The 18,468-nt window shown below is 38.4% G+C and overlaps 1 protein-coding gene across 5 annotated transcripts in view; it reads left to right on the top strand.

The window, feature by feature from the left end:
• Positions 1-18,283, top strand: part of ZFR (zinc finger RNA binding protein) — a 37,035-nt gene extending 18,752 nt beyond the window's left edge. For 2 of the 5 annotated variants that reach the window (XM_072416563.1, XM_072416562.1), the window contains exons 9-21: positions 587-863; positions 1,905-2,092; positions 2,765-2,884; positions 3,016-3,161; positions 3,573-3,735; positions 4,336-4,541; positions 5,805-5,955; positions 7,126-7,267; positions 11,877-11,974; positions 12,816-12,911; positions 13,660-13,771; positions 14,115-14,212; positions 14,521-18,283. In XM_072416563.1, the coding sequence (XP_072272664.1) occupies positions 587-863; positions 1,905-2,092; positions 2,765-2,884; positions 3,016-3,161; positions 3,573-3,735; positions 4,336-4,541; positions 5,805-5,955; positions 7,126-7,267; positions 11,877-11,974; positions 12,816-12,911; positions 13,660-13,771; positions 14,115-14,212; positions 14,521-14,700 (1,977 nt within the window). In that variant the 3' untranslated portion in view covers positions 14,701-18,283. Of the gene's footprint in view, positions 1-586; positions 864-1,904; positions 2,093-2,764; positions 2,885-3,015; positions 3,213-3,572; positions 3,736-4,335; positions 4,542-5,804; positions 5,956-7,125; positions 7,268-11,876; positions 11,975-12,815; positions 12,912-13,659; positions 13,772-14,114; positions 14,213-14,520 lie in introns of those variants that run through there. The other 3 variants (XM_072416561.1, XM_072416560.1, XR_011921504.1) reach the window with 2 other exon arrangements.
• The last annotated feature ends 185 nt before the right edge of the window (positions 18,284-18,468 follow it).

Below are 18,468 nucleotides of genomic sequence, written 5' to 3'. Positions count from 1 at the left end.
TTGGTTTTCCCAAGTAGTCAAGAGCTTTTTCCCCTCTCATCCCCAACTATGCACATTAGACACAATTCTTGTCTGCAGATGCAGTTTCCATTAAGACCCATTAAGTGTCCTAGACAATCCATGGTCATCAGGAGATGTGAGTTTGCATATTACTTCTATAGGTTCATTTTTGTCTGGGTAAGGGATACAATTTGGGACATTAATTGCAGCAGTGTATCCAATTTTTTTAAAATATACTCTGATGTAATATTTTAGGCTTTTTACAGCTTAAGTAAATTGTGGACCAGAGATTATGGTTGACCAATAACATGTAGGCACACAGCCCTCTTATCATTTGAATTAGCACAATCATCTACCTCGCTTCATCCTATACAGAATTATATCTTCCTACAGTGCATGTGCTGTTGATTTCATTAATATGGTTATGAAAACCATTTGTGTCATTTTGTAATGTATGAGTAGTGATAGTTCTTAACTGTGGGACAAATGATTGTGATTTGTCACTGGGTACTCTGGGTAATTAGGTGGACCTAATTAAAATTTCTTTTGAGCTTGATGACAAATCTGATTTTATTTCCTTTCTCAGGTTGTGAAGTTGCACACTAAACTTGGCAAACCTATTCCGTCAACTGAACCAAATGTCGTGAACCAGTCTGTCACTTCCGCAGCTGTCTCCAAGCCAGCTGTCTCGTCAAACAGTACATCTAGCACTAATGGCAGCTCCTCTGTCACCACACCTGCTTCAAAACTGTCTTCATCTATGTCCGGCTCATCTGTTGGCACTTTGAGTGCAAGCAAAATGTCCACTATCTCATCTAACAACATTGTTAAGAAAATAACCACGCCAAAAATAACTTTTGTTGGCAAGTACAATCTTAACTCTTTATTGTTATGTTTCCAATTTATATAATTATCTACCAGTAATAAAAGTGATGAGAATGTTTGATGTGTTTGTTCAGTGATATCATCACAGTATCATATTAACAGTCCTACCTTAAGATATGTGCTTTTATTGTTATTGACTTATAAAGCCTTGTGTAGACATCCAAAAGCCCTGTGACTTTTGCTGGGTGCTGCCTACACTGATGTTCACAGCTCAGGCAACAGACTTGAGGTTGTTACTTAGTTATCTATATACCAGCACTGCTCATGGGTACATTTACACTCTGGGCACAACTGCCTTCAAATCAAGTGATCCGGCGCAGCTCATCACAGCTGGCCCCTTCAAACACTTTGCAGTGCAGCGCTGGTTCCTAAAGAACTAGTGTCTGCACATTTGACAGCTGGCGGCAGTGAGATCCCCTATAGAGCCGCCGCAAGGAAATGCTGCCATGTCCGTGTTCAACCCAGAAATTATTTTAAGCTTGGTGGGAAGAAATTGTAGGCGGGTGGCCATCCTTGTATTGTGACACAACTCATCAGTAACCACCCAAAAACAGCTGGGTGGTTACTGAAAAGTGCCCAGAGGTGCACCCGGGCTGAAAGGGTCTGCATGTAGTGTCTCCCATTAGGCAGCGGCTCCTGGCGTGAGAAAGCAGTAAACACACTGCAAGTGTGAACCTAGCCTTGGTCTTCTTGCTCCCCACAGTGTATACATTTATGAGTGAACTTGTACCGCTCCATTTTGGATGAAGTGTTTGTAATACCGCAGGGTGTCTGGTTTCTTTGCAGCATCTTTACTATGCCACGCTGGGCATAGGACTCCCTTCCAGGTCTAGGGGGTGTTGTGACAGCAGCCACTGAGGACTGGGTAGTTAGTAGCTAGTGGCAATATACATTATGTTTTATTGATTTCTAAATACACCCACACTTGCTTTCTTCTGCTATTTACTGTCAAGTGCTTTCTAAATGTTATTTTTTTTATACTATAACTTTAAACTCCTTTAACACTTCTTCCTCCATAGGTGGTAATAAATTGCAGTCCACTGGAAATAAGATTGAAGATGGCAAAATGAGTGACGGTGTTAAGGTTACACCTAGTTCCAGTGTTCATTCTCCAGAAACCAAGATGGATGCAATGTCCGAAGCTGCTCAAACCCTTGCTGCTCTTCAAAGTGATGTTCAGCCTGTGGGTCATGATTATGTTGAAGAGGTATGTTGAAAACTAGAACTAGTACAAATTGGATGATAAACTAAAGCTTGTAGTAAAGTGTTGTTTAGTTTTTTTTAAATGTTGGATCTTTCATAACACCATATTGCAATACTTTTTTTTCTTGCTTAGTTCTCTTCCCACGTAACAGCTATGGTAATTGGCAGCTATGTCTCAATCCCCCTCTTCCCCCCACACATTGCAATTAAGTGTAGTGTGTTTAGAAATTCTCAATTGTTAATTACTCCCTATGTTACACAAGCAAAGGTCACAGGAGTTGGAGCAAGCTATAATATTTGAAGTGTTTGCAGTTGTTGTCCTAAATTTATTTAATAAAAAGAATGCTGTCGCAGCTTAGAGAGTCCCAGTGACCTCGCTAATTTTCTTTGGCAGTTTTCTAGCTTGCTGCAAACTCTGTTTCTGCTCTGTGTTAAAATGTGTGAGATAAAATAAAAATAGAATCCTAAGTTTTACTATGCTGTTACAAAAGTTATCTATAACAGTTAGCGGCTCATTTTTGTACAGTCTATTAAATGATAGGCAAAAGTAACACATAAGTTTACAGAATGGAGGGAGCTTCGGGTAGGAGTCACCAATGATGTGCCTATATTTTATTCTCTATATTGCACAAAATTTCTTGTCAGCTCTATTTTTATCTTCAACCGTTTCCTTCAGGTACGAAATGATGAAGGAAAAGTTATCCGATTTCACTGCAAGCTGTGCGAGTGCAGCTTCAATGATCCAAATGCTAAAGAAATGCACCTTAAAGGGAGAAGGCATCGGCTGCAATACAAGGTACGTGGTGACAAGAGGCTGCTGTTAGGGTATTCTACTCCACCTACTGAATAAACTGTCTTAACTTGAGTAATATCAATATGTCCCTACTAAATTGCTTTCCCTTTTTTTCCCCCTCCTCTACAAAATAGAAAAAAGTAAACCCAGATTTGCAAGTGGAGGTGAAGCCGAGCATTAGAGCCAGGAAGATCCAAGAGGAAAAGATGCGCAAACAAATGCAGAAGGAAGAGTATTGGCGAAGGCGAGAAGAAGAAGAGAGATGGAGGATGGAGATGAGGTGTGTGCAGAAACCCATCTGGGTTAAAGATCAAAATCAAAGTAGTATGCTGTAAGTTGGTGGTAAAAGAAATGATGCCTTTATATTGATGTATGGCTTCTCTGTTCTATAGCTTTATTTTGTAGTCCCACAGAGCCAGGGTCTGTCTTAGTATAATACAAGGAAGATAGTAAATAATACAACATACACAAAAAGAATGAAAAATATTAATAATCTTCATGTAAAGATAATTCATTTTGGAAGAATCTGTTTCAGCATCATTCCTATCCAATCCTCTGAAGAGTCTTATAGCGCTCTCGTACTGAAAGCAAAGAGAGTTTGATGGTCAACTTAAAAAAACCTAACAATCAGTTGAGCTGCCTGCATTTGTTAAAAATGCTTGAGTTACAGGCTGATTTGTACTGTTTACAGGCGCTATGAGGAAGACATGTACTGGAGAAGAATGGAGGAGGAACAGCATCATTGGGATGACCGACGGAGAGGACCAGAAGGAGGATATCACCACGGTCCACCTGGGCCTCCTGGATTATTGGGAGTTAGACCAGGGATGCCACCACAGCCACAAGGACCAGCAGTGAGTACAACACGAAATGTGCAGTTGTCATGTCCTCCTCAGTCCTCATTAGGATTGACTGTCATAAGCTGTTGCAGTCATTTTAACAATAAAATAATTATCTATTACCCTACTATCTAAATTTTAAGAAACATTTTATTTTTTGTTTTTTTGTTTTTTTTTTTTTGTTTTTTTTGTTTTTTTAACTCACAGATGAGCTTTACTGCAAAATAGTCAATACCGTAATATACTGCTTTATACTGCTTAAGTTTTGTAAAGTCACTGAAAATGTTTTTTTGGTAGCTGTCGGGGTAGAGCCACTAATAGGAAGGTGTGATTATCACCAAACCTGCTACGCTATGACTAAATGCACTCCCCAGTTACAAGCATCTGTTATTATTTCCTTGCGTTATATTGAATGAAAATGACACTTATACTCCTTTGGACCACATTTTAAAGAGTCTCTCTGTACTTGCTATGCAGTGTTTTTCTTTAGTCGTGTACTCAAACTATCGCAGATGATTTAGCATAACAGAGAAGGACTGTCCCCCAAATTTGTCAGGAAATGTCTACTTTCGGCCTGAACTTTTAATTTAATTTACGCAAACTATTCTTTTGCAGCCTCTACGGCGACCAGATTCCTTTGATGACAGATATGTTATGACCAAACACGCTACCATCTATCCAACAGAGGAGGAACTACAGGCTGTTCAGAAAATAGTATCCCTAACTGAACGAGCCCTGAAACTTGTCTCTGATTCCATGGCTGACCAAGACAAGAGTAAGGGGAAAGAGCCTGATGAGAAGAAAGATCTTGGCAAAGAGAGGTATGGCCAGTTTAAAGAAGTATTCTGTTTCATTGTGTTCATATGCCTCATTTACATTTCTTATTCATATTCAACACAATCATATTTTTCATTACAGTAATATAAATGTGATAGTATTTACAATCTAACCTGAAATGGCCAATGAGGACAGGCTTGTGTTTTGTTAATTTATTTTGTGTTTTGTTAATTGTGTATGGACTTGATAGATGAGAACAGGGTTTGTGCATCTAGAGAAACTCTGCCTTCCAATATTCGGCTGTCTCCCTAAAGCTGTGTGGTGCAGGCTATTGCATTGCTGCTTTCAGTTTTTGTGGCTTGTCTGCATTATAGTCATTATTTACACTATTCACACTAGTTAAAGAGCTATAGGCTAAATTTTAAATTAATGGCATAAATGCATTTTTTTTTATTTCCAGCATCATTCATTGGCAGGCCTTTTTTCCTAAGTACTCTGCCATGAATTCCCTACAATGTTGTCACCTTGTGTATATGCATGCTTGTCCATTGTGTTGTGATTTCCAATTACTCTTCTATCCGATGCCAGTGGTTTTGTATTAATGAGTAGGGGAAGAATTAATTATAGAAACGTTGGGGTTAGGTTTAAGAAAAGATAGGAAAAACTTTTTTTTTTTTTTTTTATAGAGGAGCATTAAAATTAAAAAACTGGTAATGATTATATACCTTTCCATTTTGAGAACAGAAAGTCTTGTGTCCTTGGTGTATGCTGACACCTAGAGGAGGATTAGGCACTGGCAACACAAAACTTTTGGCTATTCCGACATAATGCTTTCTACCTAGTTACTACATAAGTTTTTTGTTGCTGGTATAGAAAAATTCAAAGAACAATGCGTCATTGTGTCTACACTTGATGATGAATCTTACTTTACCCAGCTGCGGCTCTATACCCCAGTCAAAGTCACCCAGCAAAACACCAACCCCCCCGCTTACCCCATCACATAATCTTAATCTTACATTGAGCTGGCCAGTCTCCCCACTACAATCTGTAAAAATAAGAATTTTGGTATAAAAAATGTCTCAGTTGGGTTCTGCTATTTCTGAATTTACTGGCGTCGTCTTCTGCAGTTCCCTGTCAGAATAATTTGAATGTTGCTTTGTGGAGGCAGGGTGGTAGTCTCTTCTATGACAGTGTCATAGGTTAGGTTTTCCACCCTGTTTAGGGTCTGTCTTTCAGGGGAACTCCCCAGATTTGCTTCTGTTCCCCTGCATGCATGGTATATGACTGATTTTCCTTTCCAATTTCAGAGCGCTGAAAGGAGTCCTGCGTGTTGGTGTACTGGCAAAAGGATTGCTTTTACGTGGTGATAGAGACGTCAGTCTGGTGCTACTCTGTGCTGAAAAACCCACCAAGTCTTTGCTGACTCGTATTGCTGAGAATCTTCCCAAACAGCTTGCGGTAAGTGATTTCCTTAGTTGCCACATATCTTAATTGCAATATATTGTATTTACCACAACCCAGTGTAAGCTGCATTTAAATTCATGGTGATTAGAAGTAACCCTGTTTGTAATCCTTGGGTCATATCTCTGGGTCTTTTCTTTGAGGAAACACATGGCGTGAAAAACGCCATGTAGTAGAGAATTGGTATGGGCAATATGTCATACTATTTAAGATGCTGCAAAAAGTTTTCAACATTTCAGAATATGAATTTGTAACCAAATTTTTGTAGTTCAATTACACTCTCTCCCACTCCCCTATTAAGCCTAAATATGATTGTGCAGTTAAAGCGGACCTAAACTGAACATTTTTACTTTACATAAAAAGGGTAGACAACCTTTATATGTAAAACAAAAATGTAATTAAAAAAAAAAGCACTCCCTGGGTGCGCAAAGCCTCCTTGGATACATACATCATGGCTTCCGGGGGGCTTTGGCTGCATGGGCATTTTTTTTCCACTAAAGGGAATGAGATGCCGATCTCGCACATGCACAGTGAGCTTTTTTTATTTTCACTTTAGTTCAACTTTAAGTAGGGGAGAGGAACCATTCTGCATATGTACAGAAAAATCTGATCTATCAAAAATTGAGTAAGCACGTAATCTCCTTTTGCAGGCTGGCAACTCGTTTTTTTACTGAAATCCCAAGCAGTGTTGTCTGTTCCACCTGGTTTTCCTCAGTAGACTTATCTTTGTAACATAAGGAGGATTTATTCTGTAGTTCCAGCAGGGTGAACTCAAATAAGACTGAAAACACTGCTTTTGATTTTAGTACTGTAGGAAATAAAGAACTCCTAAAAAGACAAAGCATGGAGGAATGTGCATGTATGTTGCAAAGATGGATTGTGTAAGGATGTTCATTCATTCCTGGAAAACCAAAACCCTTCATGCAGTAATGACCTGCCCAATCAAACATTTTTAAGAGTGCAACTTTAGTCTCTAGCTTTTGGATGTTTACGAAGGGGAGGCTTTTATAGGTAAATACCATGTATAAAATAATAAATGCAAGGTTTTTGTTGGAATTAAGTTTTAATAATTTTTTTTTTTTTTTTACGGTTGCAGTGTTGCAGTGTTTTAACGAATATTTGTTACCTTGTCCTTTTAAGACCCATCTTTTTATTTTACTCTTGCAGGTGATCAGCCCTGAGAAATACGAGGTGGCCTGTTCCATCCCAGATGCATCTATTATTTTGAATTCTTGTGTGGAACCTAAAATGCAGGTCACGATAACGCTTACCTCTCCGGTCATGAGAGAAGAAAACATAAGGGATGGAGGTTGGAAAAACCTTAACAATGTTGCTCCCACAATCGCTTACTTGTATTTTTTTTCCTTGTATTTTTTTTTTCTTGTGATGATGAATTTTATTACAGAAACACGGTGTCACTGCTTGCAAGATGCATACCGCCCTTTTCAGTTCAGATATGGGAAAATGTTTTCCTTTTTTAATTTAAAAAGATGGTAGATTGGTCCACTATTTATAACACAAAGTTTTAATGACCCCTTTTCATTTAATAACTTTGTGTTGAAGGTGAGTTGACAGCAATAGATCCTTAGCATACCAGGATAAATATAGTGTCTTTACAAAGATGGCCGATGTAATTGTTATGAATGGTTTGCATCTTTGAAAGGAGTTGATGTGACGCCAGTGTTGATGTCATGGTATATTATGTTACCTTTTCCTGTCATCTACTTGCTGTGAAAGCATAGGCAGTGTTTTCAATTTGTTGGTTCTGTCATTATGTAGGTCAGAAAATGACATTTTGTTTCCTTAGTTGGTGTCTAGGCTAGTTCCAATCTGCAGTAAATGCTTCATCATTCCATAAATGAGCAAATTCAAGCCCACCATTTGTGTTTACAAGTGTAGAAGTATTTTCCTCCCGTGGTTCTGCCCCTATACTTTAGTTTTTATAAACCTTAAGGAAATGCTTTATGGCTGTCATTTGCATGCTTGATTCTTATAAAAGGAAACAAAGAAGTCGTTGGTCTGACCTAGTGTGGATTCAGTCCTGGCATCACACTAAATTATCCAGGTTCTGTTTCTAATGTTTTTTTTTTCTGAAATACATTGCTAAATTTATCTTTACATACCAGGGTTTTTTCCCACTTTAACTGATATGTGGACTGCAATTTTAGACCTCTCTGTGCAGCAGCATGGTGTCAATCCCTAAATAATAAGCCCAACCTATTGCACCATCTCACTGCAGGAGAAAAATACAACCCAAAGGGGGGATGGTTATGTAAGTAATTTACCCTAAACTACCGATAATTTGCTTTTGTGGCTGCCCTACTTGATCTTTCCTGTGTAAACCTTGGGTGGTACAGCAACAAGTAATGGTATCATGAACACATAGACATTGTATTTGTATTCATGCCTAGTGTGGTATTTTTTTTTTTTTTTTATATTTTCTTCTGTCCTTTCCATGGCATCTCGAGATCAGCATGCTCAGGTGAGCTGATCAATACTCCGCCAGATAACAGCAGGGAATAGCCAGACCTCTGTGACAGGATAATTCCTCATTGTTGCTACATTGATTAGGTCTTTAGTAGAAGTCCACTTTTCAGTTAAAGTTTGACAGTGCCTGTAATGACCATTGTACCTCCTGCTTCTTACTTTCTGCATAAATAACAAGGTTTTGCAGTGCACAGTCTGTCACCTAACCTTGAAATGGCTTTGTTTAAACAGTTACTGATCAGCTAGGGACATCCTTTTGCATGCCCAGCTCCCAATTTCTCGAAGTTACAGGTCTGTTACATGAAAACCAAAGTATGCTAGCGTGACCCCTTTAGTTAAAATGATGCAAAGTGTTAACCTTGCTGTTGAGCCTTTCCACCAGCAAGTATACTTGTGTGTGTTTTCTCCATCCTTTCAGCTGTTCCTTTAAAGCCTTGTAGCTGAGAATTGGTTCCAGCCAGGAATTTCTGCCAAGACAACGGAAGGATTTTTGACCAAGGTTTCTAGCTCAGTGTCACACCAGCCTTGTTTTAATGTTACAGAAGGGGGTTTGGTTGCATAGTGCAGGCATCTGCTTTTCCTCCTTCCTTATTTCCTTTTTTACTTCTCAAATGTATGCAGTGTTCACACTATTTTCTCTGATGGTTTTGCATATCGCCTACAAGATTTAGAAACTGTTTAAAGTCAACAGAATTGTTAGTTTTTGAGTACAATAGGCAGGAAATTGATTTTATAGAATCGGTTAATTGGTTTCTTATGGGCGGAGATTTATAATTACCACCCTCCCCAGCCAATAAATAAGCTGCTGAAACTCCCTTCTCACAAAGCTAAGCATAAAATAGTGTGGGCACAGCAATTCTTTTTACTGATTAACCTCCTATTTCAAGAGCATTTTGGAAATCCAGGGAAGCTTTTACTTTTACATTACGTTTTTGAGTAATGATTTATTTTGGGTATATTGGGGCGCGCTGGATGTAAAGCATTACTTTGCTCCCAAACACTTTTAATTAATGCCTTCTGTAAAAGTTCTTCCCTATCCTTTCTGCCTTTTATTTTCTGTGGGGAAACGGAGATCGGCAGCATGAGGCAAATGTAGCTTTACATGAGTCGATAATCTCCCTTAAAAAAAGTAAAAGAACAGTGGAGCCCTTTTAATGTTTTGTTTAAACCTCAACCCAGTGATAATATGATTTGCAAACATCATCAGCTTTCCTGTTTCCTTTTTAGCTGCATGCCTTAACAGTCTAATATGAACAAGAAATCCTGATTTTTGTGAGCAAAGAAAAAAAAGTAATAAGTTATTAGATTGAACATCTTTTACTGGCTTGTTCACACCAGACTTGCTGTTTTGAAAATTGTAGCATGCAAGGCACCTATCGAAAACCAGCCCAATCCCTCCCTAAACACATAGGGCCTGATTTATTAAAGCTCTCCATGGCTGGAGAGGATACACTTTCATCAGTGAAGCTGGGTGATCCAGCAAACTTGGAATGGATCTGCTCCAGGAGTCAAAACATTTGCTAGCAAATTACTGAAGAAATCCATTACAGGTTTGCTGATAAAGTGTATCTTCTCCAGCCATGGAGAGCTTTAAAAAATTGGGCCCATAGATGGGGAAAAAAAGCTTTTGGAAAACTACAAATTTGTATATTCTTTTTTCTTGCACTTATAATATGATGGAAAATGCATAACAACTGTACCTGGTGTGTAAAAGCCCAAAAACCAAATTGACTTAAAGCCCAAATGTGGACATTGACAGGCTCGAAACAGTTAACACTTTTTCTAGCAGACAGGTAGTAGAACAATGTAGAACAATGGAGTTTTGCCAAATTGTATTATCAACTGGATTTCCTGGATTCTCCGTATAGAATTCTCTTTCATTGTATGGTTCCACTGCTTAAGTGTTCTTAAATTTGACTCTAAAAAGGGGTTGATCTAAAACAATTCAAATTGGATGCACAAATCCACACCCTATACAGCTGTGCATGGTGTTTCTTTGTATTATAAATATAGAATGAAAGTAGTTAAATTAGTTACCCATTCCCTGCCTTTATACAGGAGGATTATGAAAGTTTAAAGGTTAGTCCACCTTATGTTGAATTCCAGTTTTACTTAGAAGCTGGAAAGTTGAATCCATTCACAGGACCTGATTTTGTCCTTCAAGGGGCTTGGCTACAGGGTACTTGTTTCAAGATCTTTATACTCAATTCCCAGTAACAATAGTTTGCTAGGGTCACTTCTGATGAATTTATTATGTCCTTTATCCCACGGCTAGTGCAGCACAAGAAAAGGATTATAAAACAAGTAAAATGCAGTGGTTGCCTCAACTTTCCAGCATCTGAAGTTGAAGTACCAGTATTGGGTGAAATGACTTTTTAATCCATATATACACATTTCCTACTAGTGATCACCTAGCGAATCAGATAAAAGTAAATTCTACTGATTAGTACCAGTCTTATACTTCATATCTTCAAATGTTGCTGTGTTCACATATTTGGTCACAACTTTGTTCGGTGGAGGAATTTGAGACTTAGCTGTGGCAGTAGTCACCTCTGACCAAATAGTCATATCTAGCAGCCAGGAATGCTGTTGCATGACTAGTCGGAAAGTTTTGACTTGTTCAAGAATTTAAGTCAGTGTAAGTTTGCTACTGTGGATTTCTGCATCCCTTCTGTCTTGTCATCTAGTTTGCTCGTGCATTGTGGCCAACCAGCCTTCCTTAATCATATAACGTAACGGGAGAATTGTTCAACTAGCCAAGGCTGCTGCAAGTAGGATTATACAATTCTAGACAAAATCTGTACCTGTTGTTCTAAATAACAAAGTATATACATGTAATTACTGAAGAGGAGGTTAAGAAAGGTGGCCACTAGATCTATAAAGGACTTTTCCCCAAGTTACATTTAAGGGTGCCTTGAAAAGGTGATCCTGCCCTCCTATATTTTTGGTCTTTTCCCATTGTATATTAGGTGTATGGAATTTATATTGCAATTGAGTTTCATTTCAGTGAAGTTCAACTGGACGCCTCAACTCAAGCATTTCCAAAAACTTATTTTGTACAGCCTATGTGTTCCTTTAAACAAAGGGGCCCACAAACCTTAAAGCAAAATTTTCAAATCACCCTAAAACATTTGTGGAAGAACCAGGATTGGTCTACCTCCCCTACCCTCCTCCTTTACTATATAATGTTAACCAATTTGCTGTGTATAGGACAGTTCAGCGGCAACAGGAAATCTGGTCTGGTGACATGTTTGAACGTTATTTGCTGTTGATCAATCATTATGTATGGGACTCATTCCATTATCAAGAAGCATTGGTACTTGTCATGGGAATGGCTTGTGTGACACTGTAGCTGTATAGAAGGATGTGTCTTGCTCACCTGGTCAAACACCCGTCCCTCACTGCACTTTTGCCAATTCAATCCATTTTAGATGTAACCTCGGGTATGGTGAAAGACCCACCGGACGTCTTGGACAGGCAAAAATGCCTTGACGCTCTGGCTGCTCTCCGCCACGCTAAGTGGTTCCAGGTTCGCACATCATTTTACTTTCTTCTTGTAGCCTTATGAGAGATTAGCACTATCATTGTTTAATTTGTTGTATAGTTACACGCTTGTTTTGTAACAATGTTTAACAAAAAAAAAAAAAAAAATTAATAAATGACCAGAAACATAGATTACATACATTACAAATGTATATACGGCTTACATCCTGCTGTTTTTTTGCCAATTCTGTTTGTTTTTTTTGTTCTGCTTCATTTAATTTTTTTTTCCTTTCTGGTCATTGAGTAGTCTGTAATAAAGACTAACTCATTTTTTTTTTATCAGTGTTCCCATCATAGACTGTGTTGTGAAACTGTATTATTCCATAAGGCTGCAGATTCTTTGCTTAACAGATGAAATGTTTTAACTGCTTACTGTTTAGTTTAAATTATTATTATTATTTTTTTTAAATCTTTTAGTGTAGGAAGTGAAAGGTACCAAGAACCCATTTGGCATTGTGACTTTGCTGTACCGCAAAGCCACAGCACAATGCCAAACAGATTCTGGCCACCTTCCAGTCCCTACTTGTGTTTTTCATGTTTTCATTTTTGTTTGTTTTTTTCTAGCTAGATCTTTGTTGTTTTACAATGTAATTGTTATAAAAAGGTTTTTTTTTTTTTTTTTTTTTTTTTTTTTTTTTTGTTTACAAGGCTTGCAATTTCAAAGTTAACAGAAAATCACAAAATATAGTTTTGTTTTATCCTTAAATTTAATGTCTAAAATGCCACATGAATTGACTGGCACACCTCTGTGCTTCCAATAGTGGTATTTTAGTCTCCTTCCGCCGGATAAATAATGTTATTAACTTGTTGCTGTTCTTGTATGCAAGGCTAGAGCCAATGGTTTGCAGTCCTGTGTCATTATCATTCGTATCCTGCGTGACCTGTGCCAGCGTGTGCCAACCTGGTCTGACTTTCCAAGCTGGGTATGTACTCCAACTCCTGATATAAAATGTAAACTGTACACTGTATCTTGTTTTAATGTGAACCTGATTTGGCCTTAAAGTGGAACTAAACCTGTGATTACTCCTCTATACCCGGTCCATTGCAGGCCTCCTTTTTTTTTTTTTTGTTTCTGTATGCAATCTTTGGCCATCTTGTTTGTCAATGGAAGCCGTGATTGCCAACTGGGCTGGGACCAGGCAGGTAAGAACAATTATTGCAGAAGGGGCATTGCCCATCCCTTTCAATCACCTGCCTGAATTGCAAGTGTAAAAAGTGGGGCTTTAGTTTCACTTTAATGCAACGGAGTGTAAACGCAGATACCTTTTGCCTACTACTGCCTACCCAGTGCTAATCATACTTGTTCCCCCCAGAATTTTTTTTAAGCTGGGTGGGATAAAGCTGTAAGTGGGTGGCTTCCTGCATTGTGATCCCACTTCTCTGTGGCCACCCAAAAACAACTGGGTGGTTACTTAAAAGTGGTAGGTGGTGTGCCCGGCTAAAAGGCTGGGGCGAACACTGCTCGTTACAATACAGTTCTTTAATAATACATGGTGTAAGCATTGTATTTTATGGTGGTCACTTTATTCTGCTGAACTATCTAATACATTTCCCTTATGAAGATTAGGAAACGGATAGGCGACATAAATGCATATATTTTTTTTTATTATGAGTTAGCATTGTATTCTTCTTTTAAATGGTGTTGGTATCTTCTACATCTGAAATTTTTAGGCAATGGAGCTGTTGGTGGAGAAGGCGATCAGCAGTGCTTCTAGTCCCCAGAGTCCAGGGGATGCCCTGAGGAGAGTTTTTGAGTGTATTTCATCTGGTATTATTCTGAAGGGTAAGTCTGGATTTTAGGGTCACTGCCTTATTTGATTATTGTGTAGCAGCTGTCAGTATCAGAAAAGCCTAAAACTTTCAGCATTACTTACAATCTCTTTGGTGCTCTTCCTCTGCACTAGTTCCTTTTAGCTGTCAGTTGCTCAAAATGTAAATTCCTGTGTCTCTAGTTCTATGGAACAAATATACTTTTAAGTGTATGCTATAAAATTGTGTATATCCATTTGCTTTATCCCAGCTGTCAGTGGGACAGGACACTCTTTTTTGTTTTGTATATCTGTCCAGTGCAACAGTCTGAAGAATTTTCCAAACACATATACAGTTTTTGATATTGTTTCTGACAGGTGGTCCAGGCTTACTCGACCCTTGTGAAAAGGATCCTTATGATACTTTGGCTCCAATGAATGAACAGCAGAGAGAGGATATAACTTCCAGTGCACAGGTAATGTACTGCTAAGGGACAAAAGGCAGAATTTCAGAGTAAAGGTGCTAAGTATAGAGGAGATTTAGTACCGCCGCTCTCACATGAGACTGCTGTTGTATCCACCATATACATGGAATATCAACGCAAAACTGTTAATGAACTATTGCAAGTAAAATTCCTACCATAACGTACTGGCAGTGGGACATGAGTAGAAATTAGCCATTTCAAGTAAAAGAAACATAACCCAGCACTTCAGAAAACTATCTATATAGGAATGATTTTACTTGCTTTTACTAATACTTCCACCTTTTCCCCTTTCTTGCCAGTTTGCACTGAGGCTTCTTGCATTTAGACAGATTCACAAAATCCTAGGTATGGATCCAATGTCGCAGATGAACCAGCGCTTTAATGTTCACAATAATCGCAAGCGAAGGCGAGACAGCGATGGCGTGGACAGTTTTGAAGCTGAAGGGAAGAAGGACAAAAAAGATTATGACAACTTCTAGAATGGACAAAGATGCTGACTCGCGTAAAATTTGCGCCTAGTTTCACACAAAAAGATACATTTCCACTAACAGAGGTCTTCCATCATTCCTGCAGCAGGGTTACATGTCCTTACACAAGTGTGTTATCATCTTGCTCTGGACTATGATGTAGAACCTCTATGGTTGTTAATAGGATAAATATTTGTATAGTTGTTAAAAATTTTGAAGCTTCTCTCTCCTGGCAAGATAAAGATAATGACCGTGATTTGCTGTTCACTAAGGGTTGTGGATGTCTTAAGACATGCCGTCCTTTTGAGATGTGGATGGGCTTTCTTAGCTACGTTTTAGGGCACTTGAGATGCCCACTCCATCCCTGTGCAGTGTCCTTTTATCTTGTAGTTGTAGTATTTAATTTACAGTTGTGCTTTAGTTTTGTGTTTTTTAAATTGTATTAAAAGCAACAGGGGAAAAGGGACTGCTTCCTTTTAGTTGTAAGTTACTTTATTAGATATGGCATGAACACTTACTAATCCTTTCAGTTCCTGTTTCTGTAAATCAATACACATAGTATTGTGTATGGACTAAAACCCACTTTGTTTTTTGTTCCATTGTTTTAAAATTAAAGCATTTGGAAGTTTCTGGAAATCTTGTGGCATTAGTGTCAATGGTTTATATAGTTGTAACTAAGGCAGCTTCCTGTCTTTGTTTGCTCTTAGGTGTGCTAGGGACAGAGTAAAGCTAATATATTTCTTTGTTACAGTCTTTCATACACAGACGCTGACAGTAATGCATGATTTCATACTTTCTCTAATTTAATTTTGTTAAATAGAATGGCTTTTATAGTATTAATATTTTTGCATCTGTTTGCAAATGTTCTCTAGGTGGTGATGTACAGCAAAGGCTATTGTGAATGAAACATAAAGTTCAATTAATTTAAAGGCACCTTCCAAGGCCTGCTAGACACTGTATCGCAAGTCATGTGCAAATGTGTGGCTTGTAGATTTAACTATTAAGATAATTCCACTAAAATGTTGATGTTTTAATGTTGGTTGTAAGTTGGTGTGTTTATATTTTGTTTTCCAGCATTTTTGAAATTTTGTGCAGATCTAAAACCTCAAACTCCGAATAGACATTTACCATGGACATTCACAATCCATGACTATTTGCTGTTCTCTGTCATAAAATCAATAATATTCGGTCCACCAGCACTGTTGTCCACAGTATAAAATGCATGCATACAAAAAAGCTATTTTTTTTTATTTCATTAGTTGAGTTGATCATCTGCCTTGCAATTATCGTCCCGCACAATCGGCAGGACGGAAGTACCCAAGTGTGCACAGAGAATCCCCTGTCATTAAAATGAGCGTGTGCTGACACCAGACTCCGTGCACAGGGAATCCCTCACGTCACCCTGGTGGGCGTGTGCTGCTCGGGACCTAGCAGACCATGCTCACACTAACCCTCACCAAATCTGTCCCTTTTTCAAAGAAAAGTTTGGACACCCCTGGTGTAGGTAAACATTTGTGAACACTTGACTATTACACTTTTATATGAGCTTGTTGGACATATTTCAAAATCCTAGGTGATAATGTGGAGTTCTTGTCCTTTTTTTCTTTAACTCCAAGGCTTTAGGTTGTTGCTTTGTGAGGTCAGGGCTCTCTCTCTGTGCGCTGTTTAAGTTCCTCCACAAAAAATTAATTGAACATTTTATGTAGTTGGCTTTGTGTACAGGGACATAGTCATGGGAGAATAGAAAAAGGGCATTCCCCAAACAGTTAGTACAAGGTTGTAGAACACACTTATCTAAAATGTCCTTGTAGGTTTGTACCAAGCTTGGAGTTTTATGGAAACATCTATTAATTAATATTAACTTGTATGCATCAACAACTATAATTTTTTTTTTGTCAAGTCACTCCAACCCAAACAGGTATGGGATAGAGCAGTGGTCCCCAACCTTTCTGACAACAGGACCCGGCAACATAGAATAAAATGTTGCCACGGACTGGTATATGTACAGCTTACACTACTCCGCTATTGTCAGCACACTAGTAATGTAAGCTAGCTGGTGTGCTGTCAGGTGGCAGAGCCTTGCATACATTGCTCTGCCATTCTCAGCAGCTCCTGTGTAAGCAGTGTGAGGAGAGACACCCGCACTTCCGCTAGTTGTGCGCCTGCCGTCACACTGTCACTAGCTTTAGAGCAGTGTAAGAAAGGAGCAACCGCTGCCACCGCTTCTGCCCCCTGTCATTTGGGGACTACTGGAATAGAGAACAAAGGGTGTTGACAAGGACAGCAAAGTAGACTAGTGTTTCTCAACCTTTTTATAATATGGGTGAACCTTTTTAATAACATTCAGTACTTGGGGAACCTCTTTATAATTAATATATCCACGTGTCACAGTACTGTGTGGTATTCACCATGAAGAATAACACTCTTACAAATAGTCAAAAAGGTCATTGAAGTCAGAAATCTGAACGGAGATGTACAAATTATTATTACTGGTCAAGTAACGCCTAGCAACCTGTGGAGAAACACTGAACTAGACGGCATACATGTGTTCCCCTGTCTACAATGTATTTCCCTGCTCTCTAGTGGTAGTACCAGAAAGCCCTGCTACTTATTCTACAAACATTTAACAGTTCCCGTCATTAGAAATACCTGAACTTAATTTTGAAGGTTGTTCACATACTTTTGTCTATATGGAATGTGTAATAGTCATGTATCCATCAACAGTAAAAAGTACATGATGATAAAACATAACCACATCACAATTGCAACATATATAATGAGATAGGATTGATCACAGGCCATAGTAAGTTGTGTTAAATAGTTACATAATAGGGCATTGACAAATATTAGACTTATACTATATTGTCTCTCAGCTCCAGAGGTTTGCTAGGGTTTTTTTTGAGCAATGAGCAAATTTGTACCTCTTCCTACTAAACACCAGGCTTATTTACTGTGAGCTGTGCATAAATAGTAACTATAGCAGGGGTCTCCTAAGACCAGAAAGTTATTTCAAAAGGTTCCCCCATGTTAGGAAGGTTGCTCCCCACGTTTAAATGTCTATGTGGAATGAGTAGAGCAATAAAAGGACAATGTTGTGTCCACAACTGTAGATGAATCAGGGACTTGAAATCAGAAGAAATAATTTTAACCACTAAGGTATACTCACAATGTCTATTAGGATGCAATAATGTCACTCATCTGTGAATGTGTCAATGAAAAGCATAAAACAATAGGGTAAGGGTAAGAGGGGGTCCACCATCACAGTTGTGGTTGCAGCAGAGGGGATGGTCTGTTGTATGAAACTGAAAGATTATTGGTATCGAGGTATAATCATACTGATTTACATCCAACATGAACATTTTCTTTATTTTTTTTAATAATGGCTGTAATTGCCCTTTGCTCTGTTGAATTATTTAAATGTATTTTACAGTTCAGTAGTGTAAGCAGATTTTTACACTTTTAATTACTCCTCCTATGGTTTTAGTCCTACAAATTGCACCATTACATATATCTTGTAAGACACTACATACATCTGTAACATCCCTGTAGAATCTTGTCTGAGACGCACACATATAAATATATTGTTACGCCTTCATTTCTGTGTTATTTTGTATTGCTGTGTTCATAGAAATTTGCACTTGATGAAAGCAGTATGAAGCCGAATCACCTTATATTCTGTTTTTTTGCTGTTTCAGGCCCCATTGATAATGATACTGACTAACTTTGTAACTTTTGTTTTTATGACCATTTAGTACAGAGAGCTTTGGTGGCAGCTTTACC

The sequence above is a fragment of the Pyxicephalus adspersus genome, chromosome 6 (assembly GCF_032062135.1).
Source record: "Pyxicephalus adspersus chromosome 6, UCB_Pads_2.0, whole genome shotgun sequence".
NCBI lineage: Eukaryota > Metazoa > Chordata > Amphibia > Anura > Pyxicephalidae > Pyxicephalus > Pyxicephalus adspersus.
This window is presented reverse-complemented; position numbering and strand designations above follow the sequence as displayed.